The sequence below is a fragment of the Triturus cristatus genome, chromosome 10 (assembly GCF_964204655.1).
Source record: "Triturus cristatus chromosome 10, aTriCri1.1, whole genome shotgun sequence".
Classification (NCBI taxonomy): Eukaryota; Metazoa; Chordata; class Amphibia; order Caudata; family Salamandridae; genus Triturus; species Triturus cristatus.
This window is the reverse complement of record NC_140593.1, coordinates 1,026,549,725-1,026,569,427: the sequence shown is the minus strand read 5'-3', so window position 1 is coordinate 1,026,569,427 and position 19,703 is coordinate 1,026,549,725. Positions and strand designations below refer to the sequence as shown.

At 46.0% G+C, this 19,703-nt stretch overlaps 2 protein-coding genes across 5 annotated transcripts in view; one reads left to right on the top strand and one right to left on the bottom strand.

Annotated features, from left to right (window-relative positions):
• Nucleotides 1-15,064, bottom strand: part of IQCK (IQ motif containing K) — a 513,956-nt gene extending 498,892 nt beyond the window's left edge. For all 3 annotated transcript variants that reach the window (XM_085629065.1, XM_085629066.1, XM_085629067.1), the window contains exon 1: nt 14,769-15,064. In XM_085629065.1, coding sequence (XP_085485191.1) covers nt 14,769-15,021 — 253 coding nt within the window. In that variant the 5' untranslated portion in view covers nt 15,022-15,064. The remainder of the gene's footprint in view (nt 1-14,768) is intronic.
• The window catches only part of KNOP1 (lysine rich nucleolar protein 1), a 123,571-nt gene continuing 118,917 nt past the window's right edge, over nt 15,050-19,703 (top strand). For both annotated transcript variants that reach the window (XM_085629070.1, XM_085629068.1), the window contains exon 1: nt 15,050-15,184. In XM_085629070.1, the coding sequence (XP_085485196.1) occupies nt 15,168-15,184 (17 nt within the window). In that variant the 5' untranslated portion in view covers nt 15,050-15,167. The remainder of the gene's footprint in view (nt 15,185-19,703) is intronic.

Genomic DNA, 19,703 nt, shown 5'->3' with positions numbered 1-19,703 from the left:
AGCAGTGATTAGGCATGAGCAGGAGCGTTGAACGGGTAGGAGCAGTGAACGGGCAGGAGCAGTGAACAGGCAGGAGCAGTGAACGGGGGCAGTGATTGTGCAGGAGCAGTGAACGGACAGGAGCAGTGACGGGGCAGGGGAAATGACAAAGGAGCGGTGACGGGGTAGGAGAAGTGACTGGGCAGGAGAAAGTGACAGGGCAGGAGAAGTGACTTGTACTTATGTTCCTTGCCTATTTATTTATACACTATTGCATGACATCCACTGATGTGTCTGCAAAGCATACCTGTTGTCACAAATTTTTGTCCTGAATTTTCACCTCCTGTCCTGAATTTTGGTCCTGAATTTTGACCCCTTGTCCTGAATTTTTACACTCACCATCCTGAATTTGCACCCATGTCAGTGGGCCACCCTAGTTTGGGGGACTGCTACAGGGTTTGTGCTGTTTATGGGCTACTTTTGTAGCCCAACATATATATAGCCCACCATTTTAAGGTACCAGCCATCATTTCGTCTTGGTGACACGGTGGCTGGAACCTGTGCAGGAGCGTTTTTTTAGTCCTTGTGCAGTTGGTGGTTTAATGCCTTCCTCATTGGACCTGTTTGAAGGATCCCATATCACCTACCGGGGAGCGCAGTGGTCGGGGGTATAGATGATAAAGGCAGTGAATGCGGCGGGCCGCCTTGACCACATTTTTTTTTGTTCAAATCTGTTTTTATTGATTTTAGTTTTGCTTGGTTATGATAGGCAACATATGCTTGGATGTACATTTATACAGAAGATCATCCGCCAACAGTGGGATGTACAGTTACTTTTGTTTTTGTGTGTATACTGGGCATACCTTAAGCATTTAAAGCGTCGCTCACACAGGAGCGAGTTTGACTTTGGCGTTCGATTCATATTACAGATTGCAGAGGTTACCGCTCAGTAACAGTGGGTTATCATTATGACATTGTGTAAAGTCCTTTCAATTCCTTTACCTTGGGCTTTTAAACAGATGGTGTGATTAAGAACAAAGAAAACCATAACAACAGCAGCATTAACCGTCATATGTACATTTATCTCCCTCCCCCCCTCCCTGCACCACTCCCCCAATGTTCACAATCCACCTAGTGATTGCTTCTGTGCACTAGCGGCGACTACTTCTGTGTTAGGTATCTACCAATTGGTAAACCGTTCTGCAATATCACGGTATTGCGCTTGTGGGGTGCACGTCTTCCCCTGTGTGTTCACTATCCGTTCTCTCGAGATGTCCCCTAGATCCCTGCCCCTCCGCCTGTTGCAACGCGTGGAGTATTCTTTCCCATTGGGCTGCAATGGGTTCCTTCCTCAGTCCCAGTGTTTCTTCCCTCAGGATGGTGATTCCCTCTGCCTTGGCCCATGCTAAGAGCGAGCAGTGCCACGCCTACGCGTGCGGTGGGTCTTGCGCTTTCCACCGCTCTGTTAGGAGTCGCTTAGCAATCACTAGTCCTAGGTCTAGGAACCAGGACGTTACCTTTGTGGCGGGAGTCCTCCTAAATTGGTGCAACAGGTACACAGACCACTCGAGGGGCATGTCGCGGCCCGTGCAGACCTATAGCAGCCTGCTGATTGTGTGCCAATATGTACATAGTTTAGGGCAACTCCATAACATATGTATCAATTCAGCCCCTTGTTCGGCGCACCTGGGGCACGTCGCATCATTACGATGAAAATACCTATTGATCAACACAGGTGTGAGATATGCTCTATGGACGATAAATAACTGTATTTGTCGGAATCTCATGTTTCTGGGAACACGCAATGGGCTTTTAAGTATCCTCTCCCATTCTTTATCTGCCAGTTGCCACCCCAAGTCTAGTTCCCATTTGTGGCGGAGTGGGTCTAGACTTATCACTGCGTGAGTTCGAAGCGACACCGCAAACCAGCAAACAAGGTGTTTGCCTCGCCCCATAACGTGTAGGTACTGTATGGTTAGGTGCTGGCTTGGCGCCGCGGTCATGTCCCCCCATTTAGCAGTCAGTTTCGCTACTAGTGAGCGGTGCGCTAGGAAGTGCCCGCGTGGGAGTCCCTCGTCCGCCACCAAGGACTCATATGGTATGAGTGTGCTATCTCGGTATAGATCCCTGAGGGTTTGTATATCAGCTTCTCGCCACACTGTGTGAGTAAGAGATGTGAGTACCCTGGGCCCGCTAGGGGATCCCTCTAGCGGTATTGCGGGTGCATAGGGGACAATAGCTCTGGTAATATATAGGGTCCTGCGATAGCATTTGTATGCCACCGCTAGTAGAAGCGGCGTTGGTGGCGTGGCGTTGGTAGCAAGGTGAAAGAGTCTGACTATTTGCTTCAGCTAGTACGGCGGCAGTGTGGTTGCTGTGTCATCTCGGCCCCTGTCCGCGAGCTAGCGGGCTTTCCAATGCAGTTGCAAGGCAAGGCAATAGTGTTCGAAACAGGGCACAGCAAGGCCTCCCTGATCAGTAGGCAGATATAATTTCGCTAGCGCCATTCTATGCCGGCCGCTGCCCCAGATAAAGTCTCTAACCAGTTTAGTGAGTGTGGCGAAGAAGGCCGCAGGGATATACAGAGGCAAATTAACGAAGTAGTACAGGAGTCAGAGTAGCATGAACATTTTAAGTGCTACCCTGCTGGTGACCGTCAGTGGAAGTGTGCTCCAGAATCGCATCTGTGATTTGATTGCCGTTACAGCCCTCCCCAGGTTTCCATCGAACAGGTCTTTCGGCTGGCGGTATATCTGTATCCCCAGGTAGCGGAAGGTGCACTCCCTCCACTGTACTCACGTACCACTTAGAGTGTACCCTGTGTCAAGGCTCCCTTCCCCAAAAGCATAAATGCAGGATTTGCCAGTGTTCACTCGGAGTCCCGAAATGGTGGCAAACTCCTGCAGCAAATGTGCCAACTGGTCTGGTATGTTCTCTATGTCCTTCACGTAGACCAGCAGGTCATCCGCGTACAGTGACACCTGTTGCACCGCATCCCCCAATGATATTCCACCTCCTAGTGTTTTGCACGTATCGCTGCTGCCAGGGGCTGTATCGCCAGTGCAAACAGGACAGGGGGCACCCCTTCCTGGTGCCCCTACACACCGGTATGGCATCAGAGATATATGGATCTAACCGCACCCGGACTGTAGGGTTTTTGTACAATAAATCGACCATCTGGAGGAACCCCATGCCTAGCTCGTATCGCAACAGCACCGCAGACAGGTAGCCCCACTCTAAGCAATCAAATGCTTTTTCCAGATCTAGGATGAGACATCCCGCTTTGGGCCACTCCCGTACGGCCTCGGTCACCACCCTGAAATACCTCCTCAGGTTCAGTGAAGTGCTCCGTGCGGGCACAAATCCATTTTGGTCAGCATGGACCAACTGGGGGACCACCAGCGCCAGTCTTTCCGCTAACACTTTAGCGAGTATCTTATAGTCTATGTTAAGTAACGCTAAAGGTCTGTATGACCCTAGGGCCGTGGGGTTTCTGTCTGGCTTTAGCAGGGAGACCAGGTATGCTTCCCACATCGAGGGGGCAGTGTGGTCTCCTCCAGTGCCATAGTATATAGCGTGTGGAGGTGTTGCACCAGAGACTCATGGTACGTTTTATAATATTCTGCTGGTAGCTCATCCGGTCCAGGCGTTTTCCCGGATGCCATGGATTTGATCGCCTCCCCAATATCTTCCAAGGAGAGGGGGCTTTTAAGCGCTTCTTGATGCTCCTCCGAGGCCGTGGGTAATTGGACAGAGTCCAAGAATCTCTCCAAGACGTGTCTAGGGCCGCATCCCCTAGATCGGAATAGTTGGGCATAGTGGTCCGTCATTATTTTATGGATCTCGCGTTGTGTGTACACTAGGGTCCCCTCTGCCGTGCGTATTTCTCCAATCAGGGCGTGACTACTCTCCTGCCTTAGCAGCCAGGCAAGCAATCAGCCTGCTCTATCGGCCATAGCGTGCGTGCAGGCCGTATGAGCTGTGTAATTGTGGCACCACAGGCGCTCCAGAAGCTCCGCATGTTGGGCGCGGAGCCCCCCCAGTCAGCTTGAGTGCCTGCCACTCCCCTCTCCTTCACGCTCATATTGTAGCAGCCGGGATTCCAATTGTGTAAGTAAGGTTGATAGCTGCTTACGTATGTTCCACGTGGCCCCTAGGCAGTGTTGATGGATGATTTAATTTTCTAACAGTTTAAGTATAGTTGCCATGGTGTATTAGATGCATACTTTGTGAATTCCTATGGTCCTATTATGTAATTGAACTTTAGGGAAACTGCTGTACTAATACTGTTCTGTGGTTAACTGTGTGTTGTGTGGGTAGCAAAGGCCCATTTATGTTCGTGTAGTGCTTCAACCTCTCAATGATGTGCCAGCTTGAAATTTTGGATAGTATGAACTCTACTCCGAGTGCTGTGCATGGAAATGTGTTGGGTGATGCTTTGATGCTTGTTAGTACTAGATTTGTTCTGTTACCGTACTTTGTCTGTGGCCTACGTGTGAATTTGAAATTAAAAGGAGTGAGGTATGACATGTTACATTCTAGGTTATTAATGGGCAGAAAGTGACTGCAGTGTGGCCTTTGTACTAGATCTTTGGTATCATAAGTGTATGACAGATACTGCCACCCTTTCATAGCAAGCCTGTAGCTGCAGTTACACCTTGTAGGATACAATTGTGCGCATAGCCAGTCATGTTTGTGAATATATGTTAGCATTTGGTTATTTTGTATCATGCCCATTGTACCACATTCAACATGTGGCATAATAGTGTTGAGAGGTGAACGGCCCAACCTTATGACTCAGGCTTGCATTAACTGTAGTCTATAGTTAGTTGCTTCACAGTGGACTCATACCTATGGAATGCTCAGTATCGTTTTCCGTGGACTCCTGAGGAGCATCTGTCATGGCACTTGCTCTGTTGAGTCCTCCCAGAATTGACAGAGAGCAGACTATAGAAGTAGATTCTGTCCATCCATCCATCCAGCCATAGTTTGTGTTCCTAGGAGCTAGTCCAGCATTTTTAATACAACCCATCTACAACCAACCTGGTATTGGATGTGAAAAGTAAACATAGGAGCAACTCAAAGATTCATCACAACATGCACAAATTGGACCGTGAGAGCTTTCCAGGAGATATTTTTAAACAGCATTATAAAAAAAAGCAGAATATTTGCGGACACATCGCTGCATTGTTAATCATCATATTAGAAGGGCCAAAATGTTTGTTTGTGTACTAGTCCAGGCTCTTGGGGCTCGCTCGACCCAGGGGCGTAACTCAGGCCTCTGCTGGGGGCTTAATTTAAGCCGGGGTATACCGGTGCGCACATTGACACTGAGCATTAGAACACTTTTTATCAATCACAGACGTGTGATTCTTAACTAAAGTAAAGTAAGAGGATGCTTGCACCAGTATGAGCCAGTTCCACTTCAACAACATCAGTGTAAGGCAGGTTTGAGTCTCAGCATCAGCTCAACATCCTGTGATTCTGGGCAAATCACTCAATCTCTCCTGTGTCTACCAAAAATGATTGTGTCCTTGGGTAATGTAACTGGTGCTCGTATAAAGCGCTCCAATACGTTCAGGTTGAGCTTGCGCTATATACAACTGGAAAAAGGGGCCAAAAACACAGCCGTCCTCCAAAAGTAGTGGAGAGGTATTGCAGGGGTGTTGTCTACTTCCATTGAAGAAGCTGAGTGTTTTCACCACAGCCCCAGGGACAGATTAACCAAACCATTAAAAGTGAGGTCATGTGAGTCAGAGGACTTTAAAAAAGAAACAAACTTTCAGTATCTGAAGTTAATAATAATATTAGTAGTGTCTGAAGTGATCGGCCCTGTCTCATGACTGTCACTCTTCTCAAGGCGCAGTCCTCATTTTGCCAATAGGTCTCGCCTTTGGGACCTTATAAGTATTTAGTTATGCAGCACAATATCCTTGGTGCAACAACATCAACTGTTGCATGGCTAAACATTTATAAGCTCCCAAAGGCAAGACCTATTGGCTATGCCAATGCTTGTTCTAGTCGGGACGTTGCCTGGGGGCCAGACTCGGGAGAGCTTGGTGCAGCTCAGTGGACCTGAGATGAAGAGACAGTGTGGCCCCGGCCGGCAAGCTGGAATTCGTCGGGGAACGTCAAGATCACGGCCACAAGAAGGCCTGGCACGGCCTCTGCGGTGCACCAGTTGACAGGAGTTGGGGCATCCTCTGGCAAAAAGGTCTACAGGAATATGCCTCCTGCATCAGAAGAGCGAGGGGCAGGGCAAGGTACGTCCCCCGCCAAGTTGTACTACAAGTTTGTCATGCAAGCGGGCGATCCCTTGGAGAAGTGGGGGAGAGGGGAGGACAGGAGGTGCAATAAGAGCAAAGGATACTTGATTTTGACAAAGAGAGTCTAGAGGAAGGGAAGTTGAGGGAAGAGGTTGAGGGTCAGGTTGGACTTTTCCACTAGGAAGAGGTTGGCGGGGTCTTCTAACCCATCTTCACCTAGTGTCTTGCGGGAGCATGCAACACAGCGGCACCCACATGGTCGGGTCAAGACCTGGCCGCAGCAGAAATTGGTGAAGCTTCAGGCTCCAGAGCAGGCACCAGCCATGGCGCCAGGTAAGATACCTGAATAGGGACCACATACTTCTTACACACTATCGAAGGGGGTAGAAGCTGGGGAGCCTTATGCAAGTGGGGAAGCCTGCACAAGAATGGTTTCAATTGGGATTGAGGCACAAGAACCTCTAGACAGTTGGGACGGCTACTTAAATAAAGGCTGGTATGTGCAGGACACTGGTGTTGGCACAGATGACCACACAGTGTGCACAGATAAAGATGTAAGGATGCAAGGAGAGAACGAAGGGCAAAAAGGTTTGAGTACTGATCAGGTGACTACAGCTAGCAGAGCCACCGAAAAAGGGGTAGGGAAGGAGTCTGGGGGCGTCAAAAACTGTGACACAGACAATGAGGCGGGCAGGTAGCTTGAGAGCAAGGTGATAAACATCAAGAGGTTGCCTTATAGAGGGAAGCCCAACCCGCTGGGGGTTCAGCTGATGCAGTCCACTAAGGAGAATATTTGGAAAGAGGAGTATGTCAAAATGCTGCATCTCCTCCATAGGGAACTTGGGTCTAAGGAATGGTCTAAGGAAGAGGAGTTAGAAGGGTCCAAACAGCTGCAGATACCTCCGACTATAAAAAATTGGAGAGCTGCAATTTTAATATATGCGAGTTGCATGCTTTCTGCAGGGACAATGGGAGTGGTAGCGTAGTTCACTCTGTCCTCTGTCGTGAGGATAAGGATATACCTGTTGTAAATAAGATGGTTTTGGCAAAGGTATTGGACATTCAGTATAAGTTTACAATTACCTTGGGTCACACAAAAAGCTAGGTGTGGACAGAAACAAGGGGGGGGGAGGCGCCTTCCCTCTTTTCCCCCTTGTTTCTGGGTGGCGATTTGCTGAGAAGTTGCCATGATTTACAGAAGTTTATAGTTGTTGTCAGCGGCAGTTCAGGCTGAAAGAGAACAAGTAGGCAAGTTCAAGCCTGTACGACCAAGGAAGTTCAAGGTTAGGTAGGAAGGTGGATGGGTTCAAAGGTATAAAAAAAGGGAAGGGATTTTAGAGGTCCCAGTTACAGTTGACAAGCCCTGGTAAACGTATTATATTGATGATTTGAGTTATATAGGGAGGGCTATTTTAGCGGTGGGGGTAGCTTATCATAGGTATATATGTAAAGTGAGATTATAGTTTTGTAAGGTAAATGCCCAGGTTGTGTTGTGATGCGCACCTGTTTCAATAAAGCAACCTTTTTCACACAAACTTGGTGTGAGTGTTCTGGGCTGCTCCCCTCTTCCCCAACAATAAGTTCACCTCGTGTATCACAGAAATCCTATGCGAACGCGCGCAGCGGGCGTGTCGCTGGCGAGCCGAAGGCGCACCTAAGGCAAGCCCGTCTGCGTCCTGGAGGCGTCCGCAGCCGGACATGCTTCCAGTTTTGCGAAATGCATGAGAAGCACCTGAGCTACAGTAGAGCAATGCTAGTTGACATCAGTAAGTGTGTGAGCTGCCGCTCCCACTTAGCTTTGAACTCTGATGGTAATATCTCCATGTGCATGCACTGCAATTGGGCAGCCTTTATTTCGAACAGCAAAACCAACGGGGAGACAAAGGTTGAGAGCAACCTGGGCCCTCATTTAGGTGCACAGCAGCTGGAGGTTGGGCATCTAAAGGCCCTTCTCCTCAACACACGATCCTTGAAAAAACATGATCTGCAGATATACGATATGTTGGTGGATTTAAATCCTGATATATTGTTTCTAACGGAAACATGGCTCAAACCCCATTATTGCTAGTGCAATCGCTCCGGGTTACCAGATCATAGGGAGGGATAGGGAAACAGGTACAGATGGGGGCGTAGCAATTATTTTTTTAAAAACATTTTCCTGATCCATAGCACCCATGGATGAGTTAGCTGGGGCGGAAGGCCTCGGTTTTCATCTTGTAGTAACTGCTCAACAATCTTTGGCGGGAATATTAATCTACAGGCCCCCGGGCCCCTCCGGAAAGTTCCTGGATGCTATTAGTGATGCAATTTCCCCTTCTATCGTCAAATATAAGCATTGCCTACTGTTAGGTGATTTCAATAGTCACATGGACAATCCTGCGGTGCAGGAGGCCACTAGGCTGCGGGAATCATTGGCTATTTCCAATCTGCTCCCGTATGTCCATCACCCCACACATGATAAAGGACATATTCTGGACCAAATGTTTACCAATGCACAGATTGAAACAGACATGCCGCTTCCCCTAGTATGGTCTAACCATTATCTCTTGGGTTTTAGACTCTGTAAGAAACCGAACGACCCCCGTTCCTATGGGAGGGTGTGCCCTAGTAGTTTTAGACCCTTCCATCAGATTACCTCAGAAGCCTCGACGGATGCACTCAGGTCTCATCCGATTCCTCTTAGTGGCAATCTTGAAAACGATGCACTCTGTTTGGAGAACTGGCTCCAGCCTTGCACCTGGGAGCTCGCTCATACTACTGTACGCCCAGCTATATCCGCCCGAGCCTCAGCCCCATGGTTTACAGAAGCCCTCAGAAAGAGCAAAAGTGCCTGTAAAGGCTTGGAGAGAGCATGACGGAAACATTTCAACCCCCGCGGATAAAATCACCTACAAACAAGCCCTCAAAGCCCATTATGATAAAATTCTGGAGGAAAAGAAAAATTTCTTCTGCACTAAAATTGAGTCTGCAGGGAACAAAAGCAAGGAAATCTTTAACATAGTAAGAGTGTTCTCATCCCCGACCGCTGTGGACAGCCCTTTCACTCCCACTGGACTGGGGAATGGACTAGCCACCTCGCCTCTTTTGAGATTCCCTCCCTGGTCAAGTGGATGAACACAGGGCCTTCCTCCTACGGTCCTCTAGTGACAGGGCTATCTCTAACACAGTTTCCACCAATTCCCCTGGAGAAATCCTTGGAGATAAAAAAAACCCTTAAGTCAGGCTCTCCCACCAATCCATGTCCAGCCAGAGTACTGGCATCTGTAGCAGGGATCATAAACCCTGCCGCCAATGTGATCCTCAATGCCTCGCTGGAAAAGGGGCAGTTTCCAGGCAGATGGAAAAACGCAAAAATTCTCCCTCTACTAAAGAAACCTTCAGCTGACCCCTCGGTGGCTTCAAATTATAGGCCAATCTCATTACTCACTATTTTCTCAAAAGTCCTGGAGAAATATGTGAACCTAGTTACTACAGAATTTGTGGAAGCTAAACAAGTGCTCCACTACAGCCAGTCTGGATTTAGAGCAAACTTCAGCACAGAGAGAGCCTTGTTGGAAGTCTCTGAGGTAATAAAAGAGACACTAGATAAAGGTGGCAAAGCTGTGTTGATCCTACTGGACCTTTCCGTAGCCTTTGATACCGTGCCGCACGACAGCCTCCTGCAAAGACTTCGGGAGAGCGGCATTGACGGCACAGTACTTAAGTGGTTTGCCTCCTTTCTGGAGGACAGAAAGCAAATAATTTGGTCTCCTCCTTTTGTGGCCCCCATTCCCCCCATGAAGGTCGGGGTTCCACAGGGCTCGATTTTGAGCCCTACACTTTTTAATCTGTACATGGTCCCCTTGGCCCACCTAGCTGAATTACATGGCGCAACAATAATTTCATACGCAGATGATACCCAACTGCTGTTTACCTGCAAAAATGGTACTGACTTCAGGGGTGATGAGATTAATAAGTGTCTGACAGAAGTGTTCTCTAGGCTAAGAATGAACCAACTAAAGTGTAATCCGGAGAAATTGGAGATCATCTTCTTTGGGTCCTCCGCCAGTAACGTCTGGCATCAAGGTGGCCTGCAGACATGTCTCCCCCTGCTACCTCAGTTAGCACAGTCAAGAACTTGGGGATCAAGCTAGATGACAATTTATCTATGAAAGCCCAGATCCAAACAGTAGTGGGGGCATGTTTTGGCCTATTAAAAATGCTTTAAAACGTTCTCCCCTTACTGCCAGTCACACACAGGAAAACTGTAGTCCAGGCTCTTATTATCTGAAGGCTGGACTATGTCAACGTTCTGTATCTGGGCCTCCCAGAATATCTATTAAACCGACTGCAAGTGGCTCAGAATGCGGCAGCCAGGGCGATTCTCTTGTTAGGCCCTAGAGTGCAGGTTACCACCCACATAAAAGCCTTACACTGGCTGCCGGTCCGAAAGAGAATTTGGTGTAAAGCATTGGTATTGGCATTTAAAGCCTTACATGACACCGGTACCTCCTACATTAGGAAGAGAGTCCAGCACTACATCCCGGGCAGAACCCTGAGATCGTCTTCACAGCAGCAGGCGATTATTCCCAAGTTTTTCCTTGCCCACAAGGGCAGCCGTTCCTTCCAAGTACAGGCCTTCCGTCTGTGGAATCGCCTGCCATTGTCACTTAGACAGGTGCATGATTTACTCATTTTCCGGCAGAGGCTAAAAACCTGGCTGTTTCAGCAATTAGTATAGTTCAGCACTCTGTCATGTCATGAGGTCTTTTAGCGTTGGGACACTCTTCTGAGTAGCAGTGCACTTTTATAAATACCAATTTACATTACATTACATCCTCACAATCTCTACATTTTTAGGCACTATCTTAAATAAGCACACTAAAAGTCATGATGTGTAGAGGAGGCCAGAGCTGTATTTTGCATGTTATTTCCTGCAGGTGTTAGTAAAAGAAAAAAAAATGAAGTCACTTTCTATAAAGCTCTAAAAGAAGGTATCTTAAGGTGTTACAGGGTGTGGGACAGTGAGGCTTTCATTCTACTCCACACATGCCAAATAATAACAATACTTGAACGTCAAGAGACCAATTCAACTGAAAGAAATGTTTCTGAGCCCCTTTGCTCCTCTTTTGTAGGTAGAATAAGAGCTTCATTGGAGGCATTTTAAGTGTTTGAGGGCACTTCGTCCTACAGTGTGACATGTGACAATGCCAGACATGGAAGTGTGGAACTTGTGCCAATGGGTGGTATGGAGGTTTTGTGGGGTGCTTGTGGCACATGATTAGTCATTGAAGGGCGGCACAAATACATTGATGCTCTCAGACCAGGGCATAATTAGAAGGCTTGTAGGTCCCAGAGAATATGATAAAGGTTATTAGTTTGTAGTATTATCATTGTTGCTTGCTTTCATAACACCACATGCAGCACTAGACTGTCTCTCTATGCTTATAAATGACCAAAGAGATATAGTGCAGAGTGCTTGAAAATATCAGGGATCTAAATCCCCAATATCTTTGTGGACCATTGCGAGAGTTGAAATAAATCCTTTCTTTTACATGGAGTTTGCAGTGGTGTGTGACTATGGTCTGACACTTTGATTCTGAAAATTAGTTGGGCTGCTCAGTTTTGAACGACTTTGTACGATGAATGACAAAACGGTGGTATTAAAGAGTTGCAATAACCAAATGTGGAGATGCCGGTGCTTGGATAAAATGGAGTCTGGATCACAAATCTGGTACTGGGACTTATGCCTACTTACTTTCGAAGTTATCTTGTTTGATTACACCATTGATCTGTTCAATACCTGATAACCATGTGTCAAAAATAAAGCCAATATTTGTTACCCATATTGTTTTGTTTGGGAGCTTAGCTAACAGAAAAGGGCCATGTGAAAGGCAACAATATGTTGGGTATGCTGATGTTAATGATCTCCGTTTTCAATTAATTGGGTCTAAGATAATTCTTTTGCATGCATGCATAAGTATATGTAGAGAAACAAGTTACTGAGCCAGATGGGTTAGAGACTGAGGTAGCACATGAGGTAGACTTGTTAAGTCGAATACAAAGTTGAAAGCCATCGGCATAGCATGGTATGTTAACCTGCATTTTGGATGACCTCAGTGGTTTCAGGTTGGTGATGAAACAGAGGAAATCCATGGATTAGCCTTGGGAACTCCCATATTACTCAAGATAAGTGATAGTGGACAAGTAGTCACCAAATTTCTGCCACATGAATCCTATGTTTTAGGAAATATTTAAAAAACAGATATGGGCAGAACCGTTGATGGTAAAAAGATTGGTAGGTCAGTTTAAGACATCTTTATTGATGGCGTCTATTACAATCTACAGGTCTGGTAAGTAATGAAGTGCTGGCTAGTCACAGCCCAGGCAATGAGGATTCCTCCTACAGTAGTGAGCAAGGTTGATTCGATGCCATGCTGAAACCTAAAAACAATTTCCCAATGATTCTGACATTTGTTCTCCTTCTGAATTATGTGGGAAAACAATAGATGTGGAAAATGTGTTGACAATGGATCATTAGTTGGTTGGGACAAAAGTGTCACGGTTAGTTTTCCCTTTAGCACAGATAGTGCTATGACATGGCATGATTCAGTGAGTCTGGAGCATGATACTCTGGCTACGATGTGCCAACAAGTGTTTTGAGGAAGGAGACATGAGACTCACTGTTGACCGAGTAATTTTGCTGGGTATAGACCATTAGTTGAAGAAGAATTGCCCATGAAGAATACCATTTTAGAATGTAAGATGTTGATACAGCTTTGAATTGAAAATAATTAAGAAGCGAGACAGGATACTACAGCAGATCAAGTTTCAGACCCAATAGGTTGACAATAGCCTGTTAGGACATCTTCATGATGTCAAAAAAGAATACTAGTGAGTTGTCAAAGAATGTTTGGGATCCAGCGGGCGAGGAAGTCAGGCATAGGGAGTTATTTAAGCTTTTGATTATTTGAAATAGTTCTTTAATGTTACAGTCAGGATGTGATATTTTTGAGAATAGTATTGTTTTCTATTAAACAAAACGCTTTAAAATGACACCAAATCCATTTTGCAAGATGTTGTTTATTCTGGATTCCCTAATTTTTCTACATTCTCTCTCTTGGGTCCCATTAGTTCACTTCCTCCGTAGGGCCCTACTGATTCACTAAGGGCCTGATTATGATTTTGGCATTAAGGGTACTGCCAGCGAAATGGCGTTGGATTACCCGCCGCCTAGTTGGCAGTCCATCTGCTGTATTATGGTGTTGACGTTTTGCTGAAGGAAAGACCGCTGCTGTGTCTCTTGGGGCTTTGAGGCCCCCACAGGCAGGTATTATATATTAAAAATATTGTTTGCACATAAAAAACATAGAAATTCAATGAAAAAAACAAAGGGTGAGAGTTAATTATAGTTAGGAAGACTTTATTTCTTATTATACTACAAAAACAACTTAAAGTACACAAACCTTCGAAATTTCAAAGTTATAGTTACAATATTCATTTGTGTGTTATGCACCGTCCCAAGAATGCTGAGTTGCAGAGCCCAGAACACAGTGCTAAGAAAGCAGTAGCCACACCACATTAACTATAACTCGTCACAGTCCCATCATGCCCAATCTTCTGATAAATGATTTCATTATACCTGTGATAAGTGTTGTTAGGAATGCTATGTTTTAGTATGCCAGAACTGATGTTATATGAAAGGGTATAAGCAGTGCACGTAGAAGGCGTGAAGTATAATTAATGTGGTGTGGCTACTAATTTCATAGCACTATGTTCCAAACTCTGCGACTTACAGTATTTTTGGGACAGGGCAGAACATATAAATAGAAGTTATAACTATAACTTTGAAATTGGAAAGGTTTGTGTAGGTTAAGTTGTTTTGTATTGTAATAAGAAATAAGTCTTATAACAGAGAGAGAGAGACAGTGAGTGAGAGTGTGTGTGTGGGTGTGTGAGATATGCATATCAGTTTTGATACTGCTCCTCATGGGGGACAGTCCAGCCTAAATTGCCAGGTCGAATCCGCCCTGGACTGGAAACAATCATCCTGGGACTGGTTTCAGGGCATCACCCCTCCTCAGCCAGGCTAGCTTGAATCCAGCGGCGCAGCGAGCAAGGGACCCACGTCTGTGCATACCCTTGGCCACAGAGAGGAAGGGCAATTCCTGGAAACTGAGACTCATGAAATGAACTACATGTCCTACCTTATACAACGAGGAGTAGGGGTGCCTCGTCTAATACTAGAATAACTTAGGTCCGCTATAATCACATCATGAGGCAACACATTAACACAGACCGTTCCAAACGAACTCTTTGACACGTACAACAGGTGTGATTAGAATAACAGGTTTACACCTTTAATTCAGACCCTAAAGTAATTTTACTTTCGTTTAATTCATAACCCTGCAGATGCACGGCCACGGGAGCAGTTCCTTACAGGCTGTGGGTCAACATACTACACGCCCTCTCTCCCCTCTCTAACGCCCACTCTGAAGTCCCGGATATCTGGGCTCCAAGGTGGGCTCACACCCCTCATCTCACCTAAGCAGATCTGTTCCCATAGGCTCATGGGATTGGGTACCACGCTCCCCTCCACTCCGACGCTCTCGACTCCGATGCTCCCATTGACTGAGACGCGCCCATTCAATTCCAGGTTTCCTTGGACTGGCCCAAACCCTTCTGCCCCCACGCTTTTCCGCTCGGCTAGGCTGGTCTTGACTGCCAAGCTCCCTTCTGCTGCCACCACTTCATCGTCTCCAGCGCTTCTTTCAGCTTCTCTACTGTCTGCAGCCATGGTCCAGCCTTGCTGCAAGAGCTGGTTACCAGGCAACCGGTAAACGCTGTTGAGAACTACCCAGAAATCACAGCGGCAAGACCGTCCTTCACTTCCGGGTTAGGGAGAGTGGTGTTTTCACACGTGGGTTGGTCGTGCATTTTGGAATGGCTCGGGAAGAAAGGTAGGAGAGGGGGCAGCGGGAGCACAAGGAGACGTGGTTCATAGTAAAAATAGGCCTGGAAACATCTTCAGGCAGGAGCGCGCGAAGAAACCCTTCTACACTCACAGGGATCGGTAGATCTGCATCGCTTCCTGTCCCCCAAAAATGCGAACTGTGATTTATGAGTCTTCCATTTCTCATTTGTCGCTCTTCACATGCCTCGCTGGGATTTTAACCGGCCTTTTCAGGTTACTCTCTTAACTCAGAAGTATACGAGACACTGAGGGACAGTGTTGAAATTGGGAAAAACTTGTATACTTTGGAGTTAAGTGCATGGCAACACAAGGGGGCGGAGTGATGAAAAGTAGTCTGACAGTCAACGTAAACATTTATTATTTTTAAAAAACTCTGTCACAAAGAAATGGTCAGCGAGGAGAATTGGGAAAATAAATCCGTTCTGACAGTTACATTTGTTGCAAAGACTGCATCTTAAAATATTTTATGGGGTTAAGGTAGCTGTTGCAAAGAGCTTTGCTTGTCCAGATCCGTATTGTGTCTAGTAAGAGATTTGACTTACAAAGTAGCATGAAGGGTTAATGTATCTCCAGCCAAGCTCATCCTGCAGTATGCAGATGACCGATTTTAATGTTATCTAGATAGAAGTAAGTTACTGCTTTTGACACACACATCAAGTTATTAGTACAGACAGTCCCAAGCAATGTTCTACGTTTTAAATCCTGATTTTGTGTTTCTCCTGGCTATGCACTAGTAACAAATAATCCCTACCAGTAAAGACAATGTGTGACTCGTACACAGTGAAACCCTCTTTGTCGTGTGTAGTAGCATCCTGTACATTGATTTACAAACTTGTAGTATAATTTATTTGCAATGTATAAAAAGTAAAAAATGCTATTTAAAATTGTATTTGTGTAGATGCTCATATATAACCATACATTATGGTAATCATAAAGTGTTTTCATATCTCTTATATACAACAATCGAACAAAGTCAAAAACTTGGCTCCAAATCGTAGTATCTCTTAAGTACTTGCGTAGTGATAACAAGCTGTGTGCCTTTGTTACCCTCCATTGCTCTAGCACTTAGGTGTTAGGCTCCAGATAGCTCCCAAACAGGATCATGCTCTAGCAAAAGGAGGGCCTATGGCCCCTTAAATCCCCCCTTTGTTTTGGGACCAGCTGGAATTTTACATAAGAAAGCCCTCTTGCTGCCTGCGTGTTTTTGCTCCTCGCAGAATACAGACAACGGGCAGACACTGCTGAATTATGTCCCAGTGTTGGCAAATTACATGGAGATAAATTCAGCATATTTCACCGGGGCCCAGACAGATCCCTGAATCGGCGCAATAATATCTGCCGGATCCAGCCGGGTCCCCCTTCATTCTAGCATTGCTGAGGGACAAATTTACTAACTTTTCACACCAACGCGCCAAAAAAAGATTTTACACTGGGTGAAATTTGTAGAGTAGAACCTCTGTTTCGTCCTCTTGATGTATAGCGCTACTTTTTGTTACTATAGGCAACTTTCCAATGCAAATTTTGATTTGCGTTTGAAAGTAAATCCCACCATGATACTTTTCCCTGGGTTTGTATTACAGCGACACAAAGAATTCATAAATGTGGGTCTGAGAGGTCACACTAGGATTATAATCTGTGAGGTGCAGTTTGCAAACAGATGTGTTGAATTTGTATTGCCCTGTTGTTCTGTACCTAGTGAGCTGCATGCACACATCTCAGGCTTAGATATTAACCCACTGATATACAATGCTCACATTTTTAACTTGTAATATACAAAAGCCTGTTGCTAGTATCCTAAAATATTTCAAGCCAGGCTGTCAGAAATGAACTTTCTGCCATTATGACTGCCTGTCTTCAGCTCCATTCATCTCACAATGTGTCTGTGTGGTATTTATGTATCGCAAACATAGCTGAAGAGTGTTTAAAGAAAAGCCAGAGCAAGTGGTTTTGCCAAATACTTCTTAGATTATATTTACCAACATATCCTCTTCACATTGCAGTACATTACAGGAATTTCCAAATGCTTCAATCTGCGAAATCAGTAAAATTACACTGAAATACCACAGACTGATTCAAAGTACCCCCTGAAACCCTAATGCTTAAATATGGCTTTTTACTGAACTATTTGTTAGTCTGCATCCCTGTGAAATGAATGTGTACTATGCTTTCTGCCTTTAATTAAAGGTAGGAGATCTTTTAAGTTTGATACCTAACCTTATTCTTCTTCTCTTTCTCTCTGTTTTGTGTCTTTGTTTCCACAAATGTTCTAGTCTGAACCCTCAGACTTTCTCTGAACTATGGCACATGCTGCAGAGTATTTGTGCTTATCTGGTTGAGCTGACCCATCTGGGAAAAATCACAAAGAAAGGGACTGGGGCTTGATAGGTCCATCATACGTGCCCTTATGTGTCAATAGAAAGAACAAGGCAGGGTATGCAGTTCCTAATGGCGGCAACAGGGTGGGATTGGGGGGGGGGGGTGGGGGAGGTTGTATTCCAGGAGTCAAAAAGAGAGAAGACAGATGGGTAGGAGCTCCTTTAGGAGCAAGGGCCCTCAAACACCTCAAGGGGTGTCATGTTTCGTCATCGGGCAGCTCCTCGTTGGGCCGGCGCTGCAATGCTCAACAGGCCCCGCGAGGGGGCTCTTTGCCAGAGGTCTTTTCCTTTTACCGGTGTGAGATGGGCGAGGCGGTGGGATGTCTGTTAAGGAATGGTATGAGTAGAGATGTAGAAGGGTGTGTGCAAGATAAAAATAGCTACAGGAATACCACAGGGTTCTTTATTGGCTGGGTTCCTATGCTATAGTAAAAACAAGAGACTATAAAGTCGTAGCTAAAGAAGGATATTCTGGGCCTCTCAAGCTAAAATTAGTATATGTGAGGTAAAAGGGATCAACATGTTTCATGCCTTTTATAGTCTGAGGGATCTTGGCATTTCGTCAGGACCAGGGGATCCTTGTCTACTCATGTAGGGACGGTCTAGGTGTGTGTGTGTGTGTGTCTGTTGTACCGTACTCTAAAATTTTAACTTGTGGTATCGTATAATTTATATAGACATACAATGTACCTTCTGGATACACCTGGACGGGGAAACAAAAAAATGACACGATTAAGTAATCAAGGCATCTTTGATGTCACGGCCTAGGTGCATGATATTTGGCTGGAGAACATCGCAGATCACTCTAAAAACAGTAAATAATCATATGGGTGAAAAATGTATTAGAGGTTATAAAATCAAGCAGATTCATTTAAAAACAGGTATGAACCCCTAGAAACACAGAAAAACACATGTGTTAGTCACTCATGCAGTTGATCTTATCGGTATGAATAAGGTAATGATGGTGCCAGTAAGTTAGTGTATCACTTAGTCTGAGGCTCCACCACGAGGGCAGTGGTGGTATACCATCGCAGGTGAGCCTCAGTGCATGTTCCCCTGATATCATGCCATATTGATTGCGAAACAATGGTATGTGGGCTTTACAACGACTTACCCAGTGGAGAGGGCTGCTTTCCCCTGTTGTTATGGCTAGGGCGCTCGCATATTGGCGTGAACAGGAGCCTGCAAGGAAAAGTACAGTTAGGGATGGTGGTTGCCGATGGTTATGCAAAGTGAAGTCAGATGAGGTCAGAAGATGCCATTCTCTTCCCTATTTTCTGTAACACCACTTGTCTGGTGGCCAGCTGTTTAGCCACGGAACTGGTAACTTAGACTGACAGATCCAGTTCTTGGTGCAAGAATAGTCAGGCAGGCGGGGGACCCTGATGAGGGCCATGATCGAAATAAGCCATGTGGTGGCACCTGTGGGAGCTCAGGGAGAGACGGTAATGCTGGGCCATGGGGGACTCTCTCCGGAATGTCTCGCTCACCGGAAGGGGAATGCGGGCCGTGGGTCCCAGCAGGATTCTTAAAGCGAGAAGATGCGGACAGCTCATATACTGCCACACCACATACTCACACGTCAGCGAGGCAGCAGGCTGTTGAGAACACTCTTGGTGCCGACGTATGAGTTGCCAGTGGGTTGATCCAGCTAATACTCACATCAGTTAGTGCTCCATATGGTAGGGAGCCTACCTTGTGTCCAGCCGTCACAGAATGTGATGGTGTCCCAATTGGTCAGGGAAGTTGACTTCGCAGGGGAGGATGTGATCTAAACAGCTAGAGCGGAGATGGGGTTTGAAAGTGGTCCACAATCAGGCGCCATGTTGTGATTCTATACACGGGCATATTCTTGGAGTGGCGTCGAGTGAAGTTGGTTGGTACGGGAGAATTCAGAAATCAATAACCTAAAATAAGCAAGGATAAATAAGTGAAACGGGGACCAAAACGAGGTATAGGCTTCCCAATTGAGCCATTAACGTGTGTGCGTGACGTTGGTCAGATGGTATGTCGGCCCTATGGGCGTGTCCTACATGACCGTGCTCAAGAGACTAGAGCAAAAGACACACAATTGATGGACGGAATGCAGAGGAAATCAAAACATTCACCCTCAGTCAAGAGATCTGGGTT